General features: G+C 50.5%; 1 protein-coding gene across 1 annotated transcript in view; it reads left to right on the forward strand.

Annotated features, from left to right (window-relative positions):
• The window catches only part of PLB1 (phospholipase B1), a 128,594-nt gene that overhangs the window by 112,422 nt on the left and 1,954 nt on the right, over positions 1-14,218 (forward strand). Inside the window, exons 51-56 of the mRNA XM_007470893.1 lie at positions 806-886; positions 3,892-3,957; positions 4,491-4,585; positions 5,765-5,846; positions 6,672-6,770; positions 7,283-7,378. Of these exons, the coding sequence (XP_007470955.1) occupies positions 806-886; positions 3,892-3,957; positions 4,491-4,585; positions 5,765-5,846; positions 6,672-6,770; positions 7,283-7,378 (519 nt within the window). The remainder of the gene's footprint in view (positions 1-805; positions 887-3,891; positions 3,958-4,490; positions 4,586-5,764; positions 5,847-6,671; positions 6,771-7,282; positions 7,379-14,218) is intronic.

Genomic DNA, 14,218 nt, shown 5'->3' on the forward strand with positions numbered 1-14,218 from the left:
CCCCTCCCCAGGCCCTCCCCCCACCCCCCAGGGCCGGCCGCAGGAGGTGAGAGGGGCAGAGGGTGGACGGAGGTGGCAGGCCTCGGCCTCTGGCAGCTTTCCACTTTACCCGGGAGCTGGCTTCCAGAGCCCTGTTATGTAAACTTTGGCTTCTAAAAATAGGCTGCTCATTCCAATCCTTCCTCCTTCCCGCTAACCCGGCCCCTCTAAACCTCCCCACCAGCACTTTTTTAAACTCTGTGTTTATGCCTTGGAACTCAGCGTCTGGGAGGACTCCTATTATGGCGGCGCTGAGTGGAAAGCAGGCTCCTCCGGGGGCCGCCCCGTCCCCCTCCCACCTCTCAGTCCACGCGGGGCTCCTCCTTCACCCCCCTTCCTGGACCCAGGCCTGAAGAGATGCCAGCTCTGGGCTTTTGCTTCTAGATGTGTCTTGTGCCCTCGGCTCCTTTGAAGGCCTCTCGATCCCATTTTAGGGGTGGGTTAATACACACCACCTCCTCCTGGACTGCAACTTTCTTAAGAGGATCTCAAAGGGAAAAAGGTCCTCTGTACTGAGTGAGCGTGCACGTGCGCGTGCGCACACACACACACACACACACACACACACACACACACACACACACACAAACTCACTCACTCTTCTCTGGCGGAGTCCTTGCCCCAGCCCCAAGGTGAGGGCAGGAGAGCCTGCACTCGGCATCTTCTCTCCACTGTGATACAAAGAGAGGAAAAGGCACTTGGGGGGATGTCTGGCACATGCACATGCCCCCCACCAAGGCCTAAATGGGATCTTCTGTCCCCTCAGGAAATCAACCTACAGAAAGACTGGAAGCTCATCACCCTGTTCATTGGGAGCAACGACTTGTGCCATTACTGCGAGAATCCGGTAGGCCCCTGAGCAGCCCCCTGGGGGCCCTGAGAGGGGAGCTGCTGGCCAAGGTCACCATCCAGGCCCAGGGCCGGGACCTCCCTCACGGGAGGCACACAGGCCGGCTCTCCTAGGCACCTGAGTCTGCCCAGGAAGCCGCAGCTCACACATGCCAGGAGAGGCCTGCCTTTCCCACTGCTGAGTGGCCGCTGCATTGGTTCCCTGATTCCAGAAGTGTCTGGATGTCCCCACTCTTCAGACACTGCCAAGGCGGCCTCTCTTATGCACACAAATACTGTTCTCTGGTATCCAGTGGATAACTAGGGAGCCCCACCCTCACCTGCTTAGAGTCCCTGCCCACTTTTTTGGGCGTCTCTTGGTGGTGGGGAGGTTGCAGGGGGAGGATGAAACAATGTCATAAATAGGGTTGATTCAGTTGAACTATTCCTGATCGATGGCTTACTGCCCCTTCAAGGACAACACGCGTTAACCAACCTCTGCCGGCCCGAGAACCCAACGCACTCCTAATGTCATTTCTAAGGGGAAATATGTCCAGACTTACAAACTGTGGGAAGTAATAACTTTTGGAATACGTCTTGTTCTAAGTTGAGGATGTGCTATATTTTATTTGGCCAGAAGAAAAAAAAAAAAAAAAAAAAAAAAACTTTCAAAAATAAATTTAAAAATTTCTCTATAAATTAGATAAGACCACGTATCAATACCCAGAATGAATTTATATAAATAGTGCTGGCAATGATTCTTGGTTCTTTAATATATGACAGCAACTAGCCTTCATAAAACTGAAGTTAGGTACTATTTTTTCATTTTATAATGAGATACCTGGCACTTTTAGGAATTCACATTATAAAGATCTAGAATACCCAGGGTTTAGAGTTAAGTCTATGTGTATGATAAAATCCTAGAGCCTTCAGCAATTGATGCATGATGGGAAGAAGGAGGGAACAGCTTATATAACTTCAAATTAAAAAAAAAAAGAAAAACAGAAAAAAATACATAAAATATTTAGTGAGGCTAAACAAATAAAACTGAACACATGTAGAGTTTTGTATTGTCTTATAACAATTATGTATGTGATTAAAAAAATTATTGACTTTTTGATGACATTCTCAAGAACAGTATACAAACATTGTAAAGGTCATCTGTGTGAGAAAATTAACACATATTTTAACGTCATTTAGGTATATTGATAACACAGCTTTTAGAATGAGAAATATATAAAAGCTTTGATATGAAATGTAAAAATGCATTCATTTTAATTATTCTGTATTTGAAAATGTAGTTCTGAGATAATTCATTCCTGTAAACATTTCATGTTAGGTTACTTTATTGCCAGTAATATAAAACAAATATGATTAAGTTAAAGAAAAAATTATTTACTGAATGAATTTTCAGTATTTCATGAAAACCAAAGGAAAAGTCACACAGGTAGACCTCTGGAAGGATGGGAGCCAGGCAGTTCTGGAAAACTAGAAACCCACAGTAGTGAAAGATCACAGGATAGATACCTCCTTAGAAGAAGCAACTCTTTTTCCAGTCTTGTATCACTTCTATCATTCAGACCTTAGAAGGCTTTGATAGACTTTGTTTGGTAACATTTCCATTTCCCATTCTTGGGTCAGTAGAGGAAAAGTTACTTTGAAAGACAGCCTCACTAAGAATGCTTACAGTGGGACAGGACAGTTTTTCAAAGGGAAGGAGAATGGAAAGTAGGAAAATATAAAAATATTTTATATTTGGTGGATTCTGGCATAAAATTCAGTAAGATGAACTTGTACAATGCTTTGAAAATAGGATACTTCAAATCCAAATGCTTATACATTATTTATTTAAGACAAAATGAATCATATATTTTTTAAGTGTTTCTGATTCTAATTCTAAATGTTTAATTTCTGTCATAAAATTATATTTTTTACCCCAATAACAAATATTTTTATAATTCTCTTTTATAGCTGTATGTTTCAAATTTGGAAGATTCTTATCCTAAACTCTGCCAAATTGGCAGTTTTCTCTATTAAAAAAAAAAAAAAAAAAAAAAAAAAGCAGCTTCCATAATTCAGAGGTTGTGGTAGAATATTTGACAGTCACAGGCAGCGGGGAGAAGGCATTTATCATTCCTTTGGCTCACAGACAGTGACCAAATTCTGGATGAGAACTGGCCTCCCCCCACCCAGGGGCTTTCTCCCTCCCTGCCCAGACTCCAGAGGCAGAAGCGACCTAGTCCCATGGGGTTTTAAATGCCATTGTTGACAGTCACAGGCAGCGGGGAGAAGGCATTTATCATTCCTTTGGCTCACAGACAGTGACCAAATTCTGGATGAGAACTGGCCTCCCCCCACCCAGGGGCTTTCTCCCTCCCTGCCCAGACTCCAGAGGCAGAAGCGACCTAGTCCCATGGGGTTTTAAATGCCATTGTGTCCTGCACTCATTGGGGTCCAGGGAGCCAGAAGTGACCCCAGAATACCTGTCCTCATGCAAACAGTCAGGTTTATGGTCCTGAGAGCAGCTTGTTGTGGAAAGACCTGGGGCGTCCATCAGGATTAACTCCAGCTACATTTTAGGAAAGGGCTAGATCAGTTTCCAGTTGGGAGATGGGCCAGCGGAGGAGACCCTTGACCTGAGTTACAGGGATGGGAGTGAGGGGGAGGCAGTGCACAGGGTCCCAGGCAGTGGGGCCAGCACGGGCCAAAGCCCAGAGGAAAGAGACAGCATGGCCACCAGGGGCTGTGTCCTGGTTGCAGGAGAGGCGGGGGAACAGGTAGGACTGGAGCGGCAGTGGGGTCCAGCACTGACAGGCCCTGGGTTAGAGGAGCCGGGAGCAGGGTGGGGTGGGGATTGTTCATGGTGCCTAGCAGGGGGGGTCAAGGGATGGCTTCTTACAAGAGACTGTGTCCACCAGCAGTAAGCGCTGGGCTTCCCAGCCCATGCAGTGCCCTCCTGTGCTGGCCTCAGGCCACTGTCCTCCTCCCGCCAGGAGCTGAGGAGAGCCCCTTGCTCCTTTGCAGGAGGCCCACTCAGCCAGCGAGTATGTTCGGCACATCCAGCAGGCCCTGGGCATCTTCTATGAGGAGGTAAGACAGCACAGGGGCAGCACGATCCTGGGTCCTATTTCCTGGTGGCAACCAGGCTGCTCCCCAGGGGCTGTTGTTCCCCGCGTGCATCTAGATGAGTTGTGTTCAGTGAGATGCACGCCAAGCAGAGCCCGCCCCCCGTGAGCAGGTCCCTGGATGGGGTGGGGTGGGGGGGCAGCTGCCTAGCTCCTCTGCGGGGAAGATTCTAACTGGATCCGACTGCATCTGTTTGGTGGCAAAGAAAGAGCTTGCTTCCGAAGCCAATCGGCCTGATTTGTAGCCAGGTACTGTGGCTTACGAGCGACGTGGCTTTGAGCAAGTGCCTCGTGTCTCGGTTTCCCAGTCTATAAAGCGGGGCCAATAAAGGAGATGCCACGGGATAACGTAAGGCACGTTCCCTCTCTGGGCCTCAGTTTATTGGTAAAATTGGGGAGGAGGAAGTAGATGATGATCCCCCAAGCTCTTTCCAGCAGTAACCAGTGTCCCCCCGCCAAGTGCCTGGGGACTACTGAAGCCCACCCTTCTGCCCACAGCTTCCAAGGGCTTTCATCAACGTGGTAGAGGTCATGGAGCTGGCTGGCCTGCACCAGGGTCAAGGTGGGAAATGTGTCATGCCACTGGCAGCCCAGTAAGTAGACGTACGTGGGCCCAGGGGGAGGGCACCTGGGGAGAGCAGGGCTTAGATGTCAGTGGGTGATACGGGCGGAGCCAGACCTTCTTGTCTGGGGAGCAGACATCAGCAATTAGCCAGGGGCTTGGAAAAGCATTCAGAAATGCTGCTACCTTATTGAGTGCCTACTGTACGGGGGTCGCTTTATTTCCCTGGACCCCAGTTTGCTTTTCTGGAAAGTGAGGCAGACAGACAGACAGATGACCCGTGAGGGCCCCTGACATTGTCTGTGATGCCAAACCCCAGCTTCAGCAAGTTGTTTTGTTCCTGTTTGAGAGGCAGCACAAGGCAATGCGCTTTCAAGACAGCTCTATCAATCAGGCCTCAAATCCTGGCTCTGCCATCTTAGGAGCTGTGGGACCCTGTACAAACCACGCAACCTCTCTGGGCCTCTTACTCCTCACTTGGGAGGTAGAGGTGAGGTCTAGCGGAAGAGCAAATAAAGTACATGGTCGCTGTTTGGGCAGGTGCTCAGGAAATAAATAGTACCTTTTTTAACGTGCTTGATAGGACTGTCCATGAAAGCCAGGCTTGGAGCTAAGGTACAATGTGCAAGAATTTCTGCTGGGGCTGGAGTTTATTAAAGCTCAGCTGTGACCCTGCAGGAAGTTGCCATCTTCTGAGGCCAGAGGTTCGCCCAGAGTTCCTGTGACCACTGTTAGGGGGGAGCAGAGTCTACAGGGAGCTGAGGAGTCCTGTCCTATCTGGGGTCAAATGGATTCGCTGGGAAGGTGACCAGCTGGTTCCTATTCTCGAATGGAGTGGCCACTGCTGCCCAAGAGACCCGTCACTCTGGAGCCCTGTGGGAGAGTCCTAAGCAGCCAAAGGTAGAGAAGGGAGGCCTCAGGAACATGAGGAAGAAAGGCTGGGCCACCTTGGCAGTCTTCCCCAAACCCCAGCCCTCCTGGAGAAACCCCAGGAGCTGCACGCTTGGGAAGGAGCAGTCGGGCGGCCAGGGGAACAGGTAGCCCGTCCACAGGAGACCCGGGCATTGGTGCCAGCCCTTCCACCTTCTCTCCCAGCAAGCACCTTCTAGACTTCCTGCCCCTGAGCTACGGTTTTTCGGGGACACCTCCGTGGTGGGGGTGGGGGCCAGCCTCCTGGGGGCACCGAGCCTCAGGACTCCTTGTCTCACAGGAACAACTGCCCCTGCCTCCGAGGCTCCCAGGAGAACTCCCTGGAGATGCAAGAACTGAAGACAGTGAACTGGGCCTTCCAGGTGACCCTGTCCCCCCCGCTTCTCCCTACCACCCCCCCCCCCCATCTTTACTCCTGGAGTGAGGGCTCTACGGAGATCACAGCCCCTGAAATATGTGTCCAGGTGAATCAGACACCAAGGCAGGGGCGGGGAGTGAGAAGCTCAGAAGGGAAGCTGGGGAGAACGCCCAGTCTCAGCTCCCAGAGGGGAGAGGGGCTGTGCTCACTGCCCTCGGGCTCCTCCCTCCTTTACCTTCTCACGTCTGTCTCTGCTCTAACCGTGCCTTCCCGTGACCTGCCCGTGCCCTGGGCCTTTCCGCAGTGTATCCACCTCATGCACAGGGCTTGTCTTCTTACCTCTTCTGAGAAGCTTCCCCCCACGAAGCACCCCCGGCAATTTCAGTCAGCACTTCACTGCCCCTAAAGCCATACGTGGTTTTGATTTTCCCATCTCCCAGATGAATAAGTTTCTGGAGGATGAGCACAGCTAGTCTGTCCCTTTTACAGTCCACCTTTTGGCACTTAAGAAATGCAAAGACCATGGATACTCATCCCCCAACGTCACAGGCATTTTGAGGAGCTGGGGTTGAAATGCTCCCCGTTTGAACTGAGGCCCCGTGTTCTAATTCACCTCTTCATGAAGTGAGAGCAGAGGAGGCCTTGGGCCCAAGCAGACGTCAGGGCAGAGCCGGGTGGCGCCCCCACCTGGTGCAGACTAAATGGATGCTCAGGCACTAGAGCGGCTCCTTTGAGTCCCTTGCCGCTGACGTGACCCACCCAAGCCCACAGGAACAGACCGTCTGCCCAGCCTTGCGGGCGGTTAAGCAGCCTCTCTCCCCATCCCCAGAGCGGCCTCTCCAGGCTCTCCTACCAGTACCTGCAGCGTGAGGACTTCGCCGTGGTTGTGCAGCCTTTCTTCCAAAACACTCTTGTCCCCCTGAACGACGTAAGTTGCGGGCGTGTCTGGGAGGTGCAGAGGCCGTATCTTAGGCAAAGTATTTCCTTTTCTACATGGGCTTTTTTGGACCAGCTCTCTCCAAGAGCGCTCCCAAAGGGTTGCTGTTTCTGCTTTTCCTCCTTTCCCCTGCACCCACCTTTTCTGAGTATAACTTGAACTTAGATGTACTTGGAAAGAAAAGGTGAAAATTAACAGTGACCAAGCTCCCCAGACATGGCCCTGCGGTTTGCTGGGTTGGGATAAAATGGAAAGCTTCCTAAAAATATTATTATTCTTTTTCAACCATTAGAGCAGGGATGCTGAAGGAAAAGGGATGTGGACTGTAGGTGGCTATAATTTTTAAAAAATAAAAATTCCCAAACCAGGGAATTTCTCCATCAATATCTGAGCCAACTGGCAGCAGAGTTGAAAGGATGAAAGTTGAAATGCCCAGGATGCCGCGGGATGGGGGTAGCAGTGCCCTCGTCCCAGGAAGATAATCCCCTTGCCTTTGGTCACAGAGAGGGGGCGCTGACCTCCCCTTCTTTTCCGAGGACTGTTTCCACTTCTCAGAACGCGGGCATGCTGAGATGGCCATCGCTCTCTGGAATAACATGGTCAGTGCCTGAGGGTCGAGTGGGTTTGGGTCAAGGGGACAACCCGAGGATGCTGACTATTTCCCACAACGAAAAACCTACTGGCTGATGTGGCTCCCTTCTCCCCAAAGCTCCAAATGGCAGCTCACGTATTTGTCCAGACAGATTCTATTCTTTCGGTAATGCCCCAGTGCTGTCGGGGGGATAATTTTGTCATCAGATAGACTGGATGAAAATATCAGCATGAACCCCTTACTGTGTGACCTTGGGCCAGTGATCTCTCTCTGGCCCTTTGTAACAATATCTACAAAAACAACAGAAATGACACAGGTCTTAGAAGATTGAGATAATGTGCGTACCGCACCCAGCACAATAATCCACACGGTCCCAACTATTATTTCTTTAAACATCAAAAAGAACAGAGCCACTCAGCCTGTTTTCCCAGGCTGCCACCTATTCTAGCCCTAGTGGGGAAAAAGGGGACCTTACGAAATGAACATACAGCCCAGAGGCCACAGGGACAACCCGGCCTTGTGGCTTGCTCTGCCCTTTACGGCTGGCCACTCATGACTGGACAGTCAGCTATGTTTGCACAGAGCTCCACCGGTAACCCTGAGCGCTGTATCCTCTTGCACGGAGCAAGTGAATGCCTTTCCAACCCCCTGGCTTCTTTTGATCTAGGCTCTGCGGGTAACCCAATCCCCACGCCAACCTGCCTGCTCCCTCATTTACTCCCATGGTGACTAAACAATCCACACGCCTGCTCCTTTCGTTGCAGTTTCAGGCCTGCTGCGGCTCTGCCAGGCACCACTGTGCAAATATTCCCACACCCGTCAGCTCCGCCGGCGTGACCAGTATCTTACTCGGCTGACTCACAATACTGTCTTTCTCCTTAGCTGCACCACCTCCCCCTCTTCTCAGAACAGCACGTAAGGAGGTTTTTCTCCTTGGCCTACTTAATTGCAGACTCAGCCTTCCTCTGCTTTTGTTTTCCTGGTGTTTTCCTCCTGTTGACACCACATTCTGCCCCCTCCTGGAACTTTCATCATCTCCTGTCAGTCCAGGACTCAGAATTGCAATCAGAATACCTTTGAGTTCCCTCCCAACCCTACCTCCACGGTAGTTTTTTTTAAATCAAAGTTAAAACAATCCCTGAGAGCAGTTATGTTTCTTTTGAAGACCTTTTTGCTTTGAAGTCCAGGTGTCTTTCAGTGGCTGAGTCACTCAATTTCATTCCTTTTAAAAATCCCCTCCCCACACCCCCACAAAGACTGGATCTCTCTGCCCGGTCCATTTCTCCCCCTGTGACCTCGGGGGAATCCACAGACTCCAAGCAAGGGCAGGAACGCTAAGCCCTAGCCTTTCCCTCCCAGCATCCCCATCGGGGAGGGCATGGTCTTCCTACCTCAGGGCATTCTGAGCCTGCTCAGTGCCAGGACCCTCCACAAGTCTCCTGGGGGTCGATGGCCGTATTGATGACTTGAACATTACAAGGGCCCATTTGTCGCATCCTGCATGATTTAATGTAGTTCTGGCCTTTCTCTTCCAAAACAGCTCGGTAGGTCTTCGCATTCACACAGGTGAGAGGCTTCTGTTTCATAAAAGCGAGTAGAAGGGATTTAGATCTGAAAACAAAGGTGAACACTGTCACGGAGCCATGTTATTAATACTACAAGACCGTCCACGGCCCCCCAACCACTCTGTCCCAGCCATAACCCAAATTTAAAAAACAAAAACAAAAAGCAACGCAAAGCAAAACAAACCTAAAATCATCTATGAGTATGTTGTCCTGTGCTCTATGATTTGTGGAAATAATTACAGGGTCCAGTGTTTTCCTCCAAAACCATCTCAGATATAAAGCTATAGCATCATGCCAACTTTTCAGGTCGTCTTCTTCCTGGAAGTTCACCCCTAAAGTGACGTAAAATAAATGACGAACCGATAGACCTGGAAAGGCTCTTAGAGGTCATCTAGCCAGAATGCTCTGTAACTAAAATACAGAGACATGGAACAATTTGCCCAAGATCACACAGCCAGCTAGTGGCAGAGCAAGGATTAGAACATGGGTCTAATCGCCAAGCGTCCTGGCCACAGCACCACCCTGCCTCCCTGCTCCCAGCCTGATAAGCACATGCGTAACCAGTGAATTCATGTCTCATAATTAGAGTCCTATGACATAGTGTCTGCAGGCTTTGGCTGACACCCTGAGTACCCCACTGTGGCAACAAACGCACTTCTGGAACTGTTGCATCTCCTGCCCCTCCTCCAGAGACTTCCGCAAAGCCAGAAATACCAGCGGCACTAGGGAATTTCTTTCTCTTCCTTTTTTTCTTTTCTTTTCTTCAAATATTTATTTACCTATCTATCCATCTATCTATCTATCTGGCTGTGCCGGGCCTTAGTTGCGGCACGTGGGATCTTTAGTTGCGGCATGTGGGATCTAGTTCCCTGACCAGGGATTGAACCCGGGCCCCCTGCATTGGGAGCTCAGAGTCTTAGCCACTGGAGCACCAGGGAAGTCCACTCTTGTCTTCTTATGAACAGTTTTTTCTCCTCTTTTCTGATGCCTATTCCTCTACTGCTGCCCGCTCCCTCTTCTGTGGAAATCTTACTCTCAGCTACCATCAGCATCTCCCTGGGCGCTGAGTAACAACGCTAGCCTCCTAACTGGTTTCCCTGTCTCCAGGCTTACAGCCATTAGAATAGCTCTGGCTGTGTATTACAGTTATCTGGGGACTCTTAAAAACAATTAATACCTACAACCACTTTGGGAACCCTTGGTATATCTACTAAAACTGAACACATGTATTTCCTATGGCCCCAAAATTCTACTCCTACGTATATCTCCCCAACAGAAAGGTATACACAAGGTTCACCAAAAGATGGATACAACAAGAATTTTCATAGCAGCACTATTCATAGCCCCCAAACAGGAAACTCCCCAAAGGTCTACCAAAAGCAGAAGGGATAAACAAACAGCACATTCATAAAATAGAATACCTCACAGCAACAACATGCAACTATATATATAAATTTCAAAAGCAAGCAAATAAATACATGGTCTTATTGGGGAGTGGATAGTACTGGACGAGGGTAGGAGGGAGCTTCTGAGTGTTGATTATATTCTGTTCCTTATCTGGATGCTATGTGGGTATGCTCATTTTGTCATAATTTATCAGCAGCTCACCTATGATTTGTACTTGTTTCTAGATGTATGTGAGCTTCGATAAAAAAAAAAAAATTATTTAAAAGAAAAACCAGAAAAAATAACCCCAAAACAAAACAAAAACCCAGTGCCTGGGCCTCATCCCCAGAAATTCTGACTTTGTCTGGGGTAGCACCTGGGTTCAATACGTTTTAGACACTCCCCAGGTGATATTATTGCATAGGGCTTGCAAACCACTGCCTTAGATCTCCTCACCCCAGGGCAACCGCATAGTCTGCATAAATGAAATCTGACCAAGTCTTGCCCCTGCTCTCAAACTTCCAAGGCTGGCCCCTCCCTGAGGAAGAAAGGCCAGGCCCCTTAGGGCAGCACGTCAGGCCTTCCGGAGTTGGCCCCAATTAACCTCTCCGGCGGCCGCTCCCATCTCCCTGATTTGCATTTAGCAATCCAGCAAGGAGTGAAGTTTCCTGCACCACCCATGCTGTCTCCTGCCTCTGTGTGTTTGCCCTCGCTCCTCCCCTTATCTCGGGCTGCCCTTTCAGCCTCCTTCCCCGGCTAACTCTGCCCCACCTCAACACTCAACTCAGGTGCCAGCTTCTACAAGAAGCCTTCTCCGAGTCCCCAGAGCTGGCCCCATGGCACCCTACCTTGTCTCAGTCCTGTCATTTGCCACATCGTTGGTATCCACAGTGTCTGTCTTAGGAGAGGTAGGTTCTAGGAAAAACAATTGCCTTTCTTGTGGCCAGCCTCAGGCCTTTATGAGTCCAGTTCTTCCATCCATCCCCTCAACCACTATTTCCTGAGCTCCACTACGTGGTGGGGACTGCCCCAGGTGCTGGGGAAAAAAGCGTCCCTGCTCTTGGGGAGCTGCCAGTCTAATGGGGAAGAGAGATAAAAAGTAAATAAATCGGGCTTCCCTGGTGGCGCAGTGGTTGGGAGTCCGCCTGCCGACGCAGGGGACACGGGTTCGTGCCCCGGTCCGGGAAGATCCCACATGCCGCGGAGCGGCTGGGCCCGTGAGCCCTGGCCGCCGAGCCGGCGCGTCAGAGCCTGTGCTCCGCAACGGGAGAGGCTACAGCAGTGAGAGGCCCGCGAACCGCAAAAAAAAAAAAAAAAAAAAAAAAAAAAAAAAAAAAAAAAAAAGTAAATAAATCAATGAGGTAATTTCTGACCACATTCATGGCTTAAAAAAAAATAAGGCAGGGTCATGTGACAGAGAGTAACAGTGGAGAGAGGGAGGCCTCACCGGAGAGTGACGTGTGAACTGAGAACCGAACGTCAAGAGGCTGCCGGGGCACGCAGAGGTCTGGGGACACGGTGCTGCAGGAAGAGGAAACTGGACCTGTGCGGGCCAGAGTCAGGAAGGAGCTTGAAGTGTGTGAGAAGCGTAAAGGCCAGTGTGCCTGGAGGGAGGGGAGCAAGGTCAGAGGTGGGCGAGAGCAGGGGCCGGGTCCTTGGATGGCTTTCGTCGGGGGGGAGCCATGTGATCTGGTTTGCCCTCCGGCTGCTACAGAGAGACAGACTAGAAGGAAGCAAGAGAGGAGTTGGAAAGACCATTAGGAAGCTGCTGGAAGTCCAGGTGAGAGGTGAAGGTGGCCGGGACCAGGGGATGGCAGTGGGGGAGGAGGGAAGTGGTCAGATTTGGGATGTGTTTTGGACTGGCTGGTGGATGAGGTACAACAGGAACGGGGTGATTCTTCAGTTTGAGGTCAAGGAAACTGGGTGGACAGTTGAGGTGTGTAGAGAGAAATAGGGTTGGGAGGGGAAAATCAAAAGTTCTTATTTTGGACATGGTCAGTGTAAGCTGCCTTCCAGAAATCCACCTAGGGGTATCAGGTACCTAGGGGTATCAGGTACGGTGTTAAAGGTATGATTCTGGAGCTCAGAGAGAGTCAGAAATGGAGATCTAGGGGGAAAATGTGCGGGTTATTAGCATAGAAGTGGTATTCAAGACCATGGGATTTTCTGAGATCTCCTAGAGAAAGAATAGGTGGAAAAGAGCAAAGGACCAACCACCAAGCCTGGGGCTTTCTTCCAACTTTTGACCCAACGCCTGATGAGAAGGAGAGAAGGGGGAGTGGGAGGGAAACGAGAAGTGTTGTGAAAGGGAGGCATCAGCTTTGACAAATTCTGCTGAAAAGTCAAGCAAGATGAGGCCAAAATAAGTGACCACTGAATCTGGCAAGGTCCCTGGTGACCTTGACCAGAGCTGAGTCAAGTGGTAGAGACTGAAGACCTACTGAATGGGTGTCAGAGAGAACGGGAGGTTGGGAAGTGCAACCAGGGGCTACAAACAACTCTTCTAGAGTTATGAGGAGTAACGGTGAAGGCAGCTGGAGGGGAGGGGGGACGGGGAGGGGGCTTCAAGGCTGGGAAATAGAGTAGGCTTGTGCTGCGATGCCGAGGAACCAGTAGAAAGGGAGAAACTGATACAGTCATCAGACCCATATGATCATTACCTTCCTCGACACCAGTTAGTTCCTGGGTTCCTGGAGTATCACTGGGACTCAGCCAGCCTGATCTGTAGCATCTGTCCTGTCACTAGGCGGTTCTGCTACAGCAGGAAAGATGCTACCTCACCCCCATAAGCATCCTCCCACTCACACGTGTTTCATCTTCTCATCTGACGCTCACAACACCGGATGTGGAGTGGTCTGGGTCATGGTTTAACGCCCCAGCCCTAGCCCTGGGGCAGTTCAGGAGCCCACCTAGCACCACACAGCTCATTATCAGCAGAGCCAGGACCCCAGTGGATGTGCCCACCGTGCTCTGTCCAGTCACCGTGGTGACTCTCCCAAGACCAGAGCGGCCCTTCCTCCTCTAATTGTTACTAACAGACAGGTGGAAAAGGCTTTAAGGCAACAAAAGGCAAGGTCACGGGCCAGGTGTGGTCATTAGCCGGCATAGTGGACTTTCCCTTCCCTCCTGGGCAGTACCTGGGGGGTCAGGAGCTGATGAGGTCAGGAACAGGCAGGGAAGCAGATCATATGATGGGTAGACGCTAGACATTCAGGACAGAGTCTGGATAAGTGAGTGCCAGGGATCCATTCTCCTTGGTGCTGGCCACATGCTGCCAGGGGGCAGGCTACTGGCTTAAGATGCTGGGGAGGGAGTCACAGCAGCTTCCAGCTCATTCTCAGAGGGTCCCAGGATCAAAAGCATGAAGCAGAACCTCCCTGAACCACAGCTTCTCCCCGGGAGGTTTCAAGTAAATCTTTTCACCTATGCGGAAAACACACGAAAGTAGCTCAAGTGAGAAAATGCCAATTTCTTAAGGTTGACAAGCCAAGCATAGTAGTGATGTCATGGTAACCAGTATGTTTTCAACATTTTTCCTGAAATTGACTATCCCCAGACACTTCAAGAAGTTGGTAAATATGATTATCACCATTTTATAAAGTTGAAAATGCAGAGTGTCTGCAGTCACAAATACCCACCAGGAAAGCAGGAGGTGGAGGTCCTGGGCCCTGCCCTTCCACTCTCACTGCAGCCTCTGGACCGGTCAGTCTCTCCTGGGCTTCAGTGTCCTCCTCAGTAAATCCAGGACACAGACTCAGGGTTGCCCCCTCCTCTGGTGGACTCTGACCTGTCAGTCTGTGAGTCAGAAGTCAGGTCCAGCTCTGGCCCCAGGGCCGCTAGTGTCTGCCATGGGTCTTGCCCCTTTGGCTGGTTTCAGCCTTGCGACGGCGGCGGGG

Source organism: Lipotes vexillifer, unplaced genomic scaffold, assembly GCF_000442215.2.
Source record: "Lipotes vexillifer unplaced genomic scaffold, Lipotes_vexillifer_v1.1 scaffold717, whole genome shotgun sequence".
Taxonomy (NCBI): domain Eukaryota; kingdom Metazoa; phylum Chordata; class Mammalia; order Artiodactyla; family Lipotidae; genus Lipotes; species Lipotes vexillifer.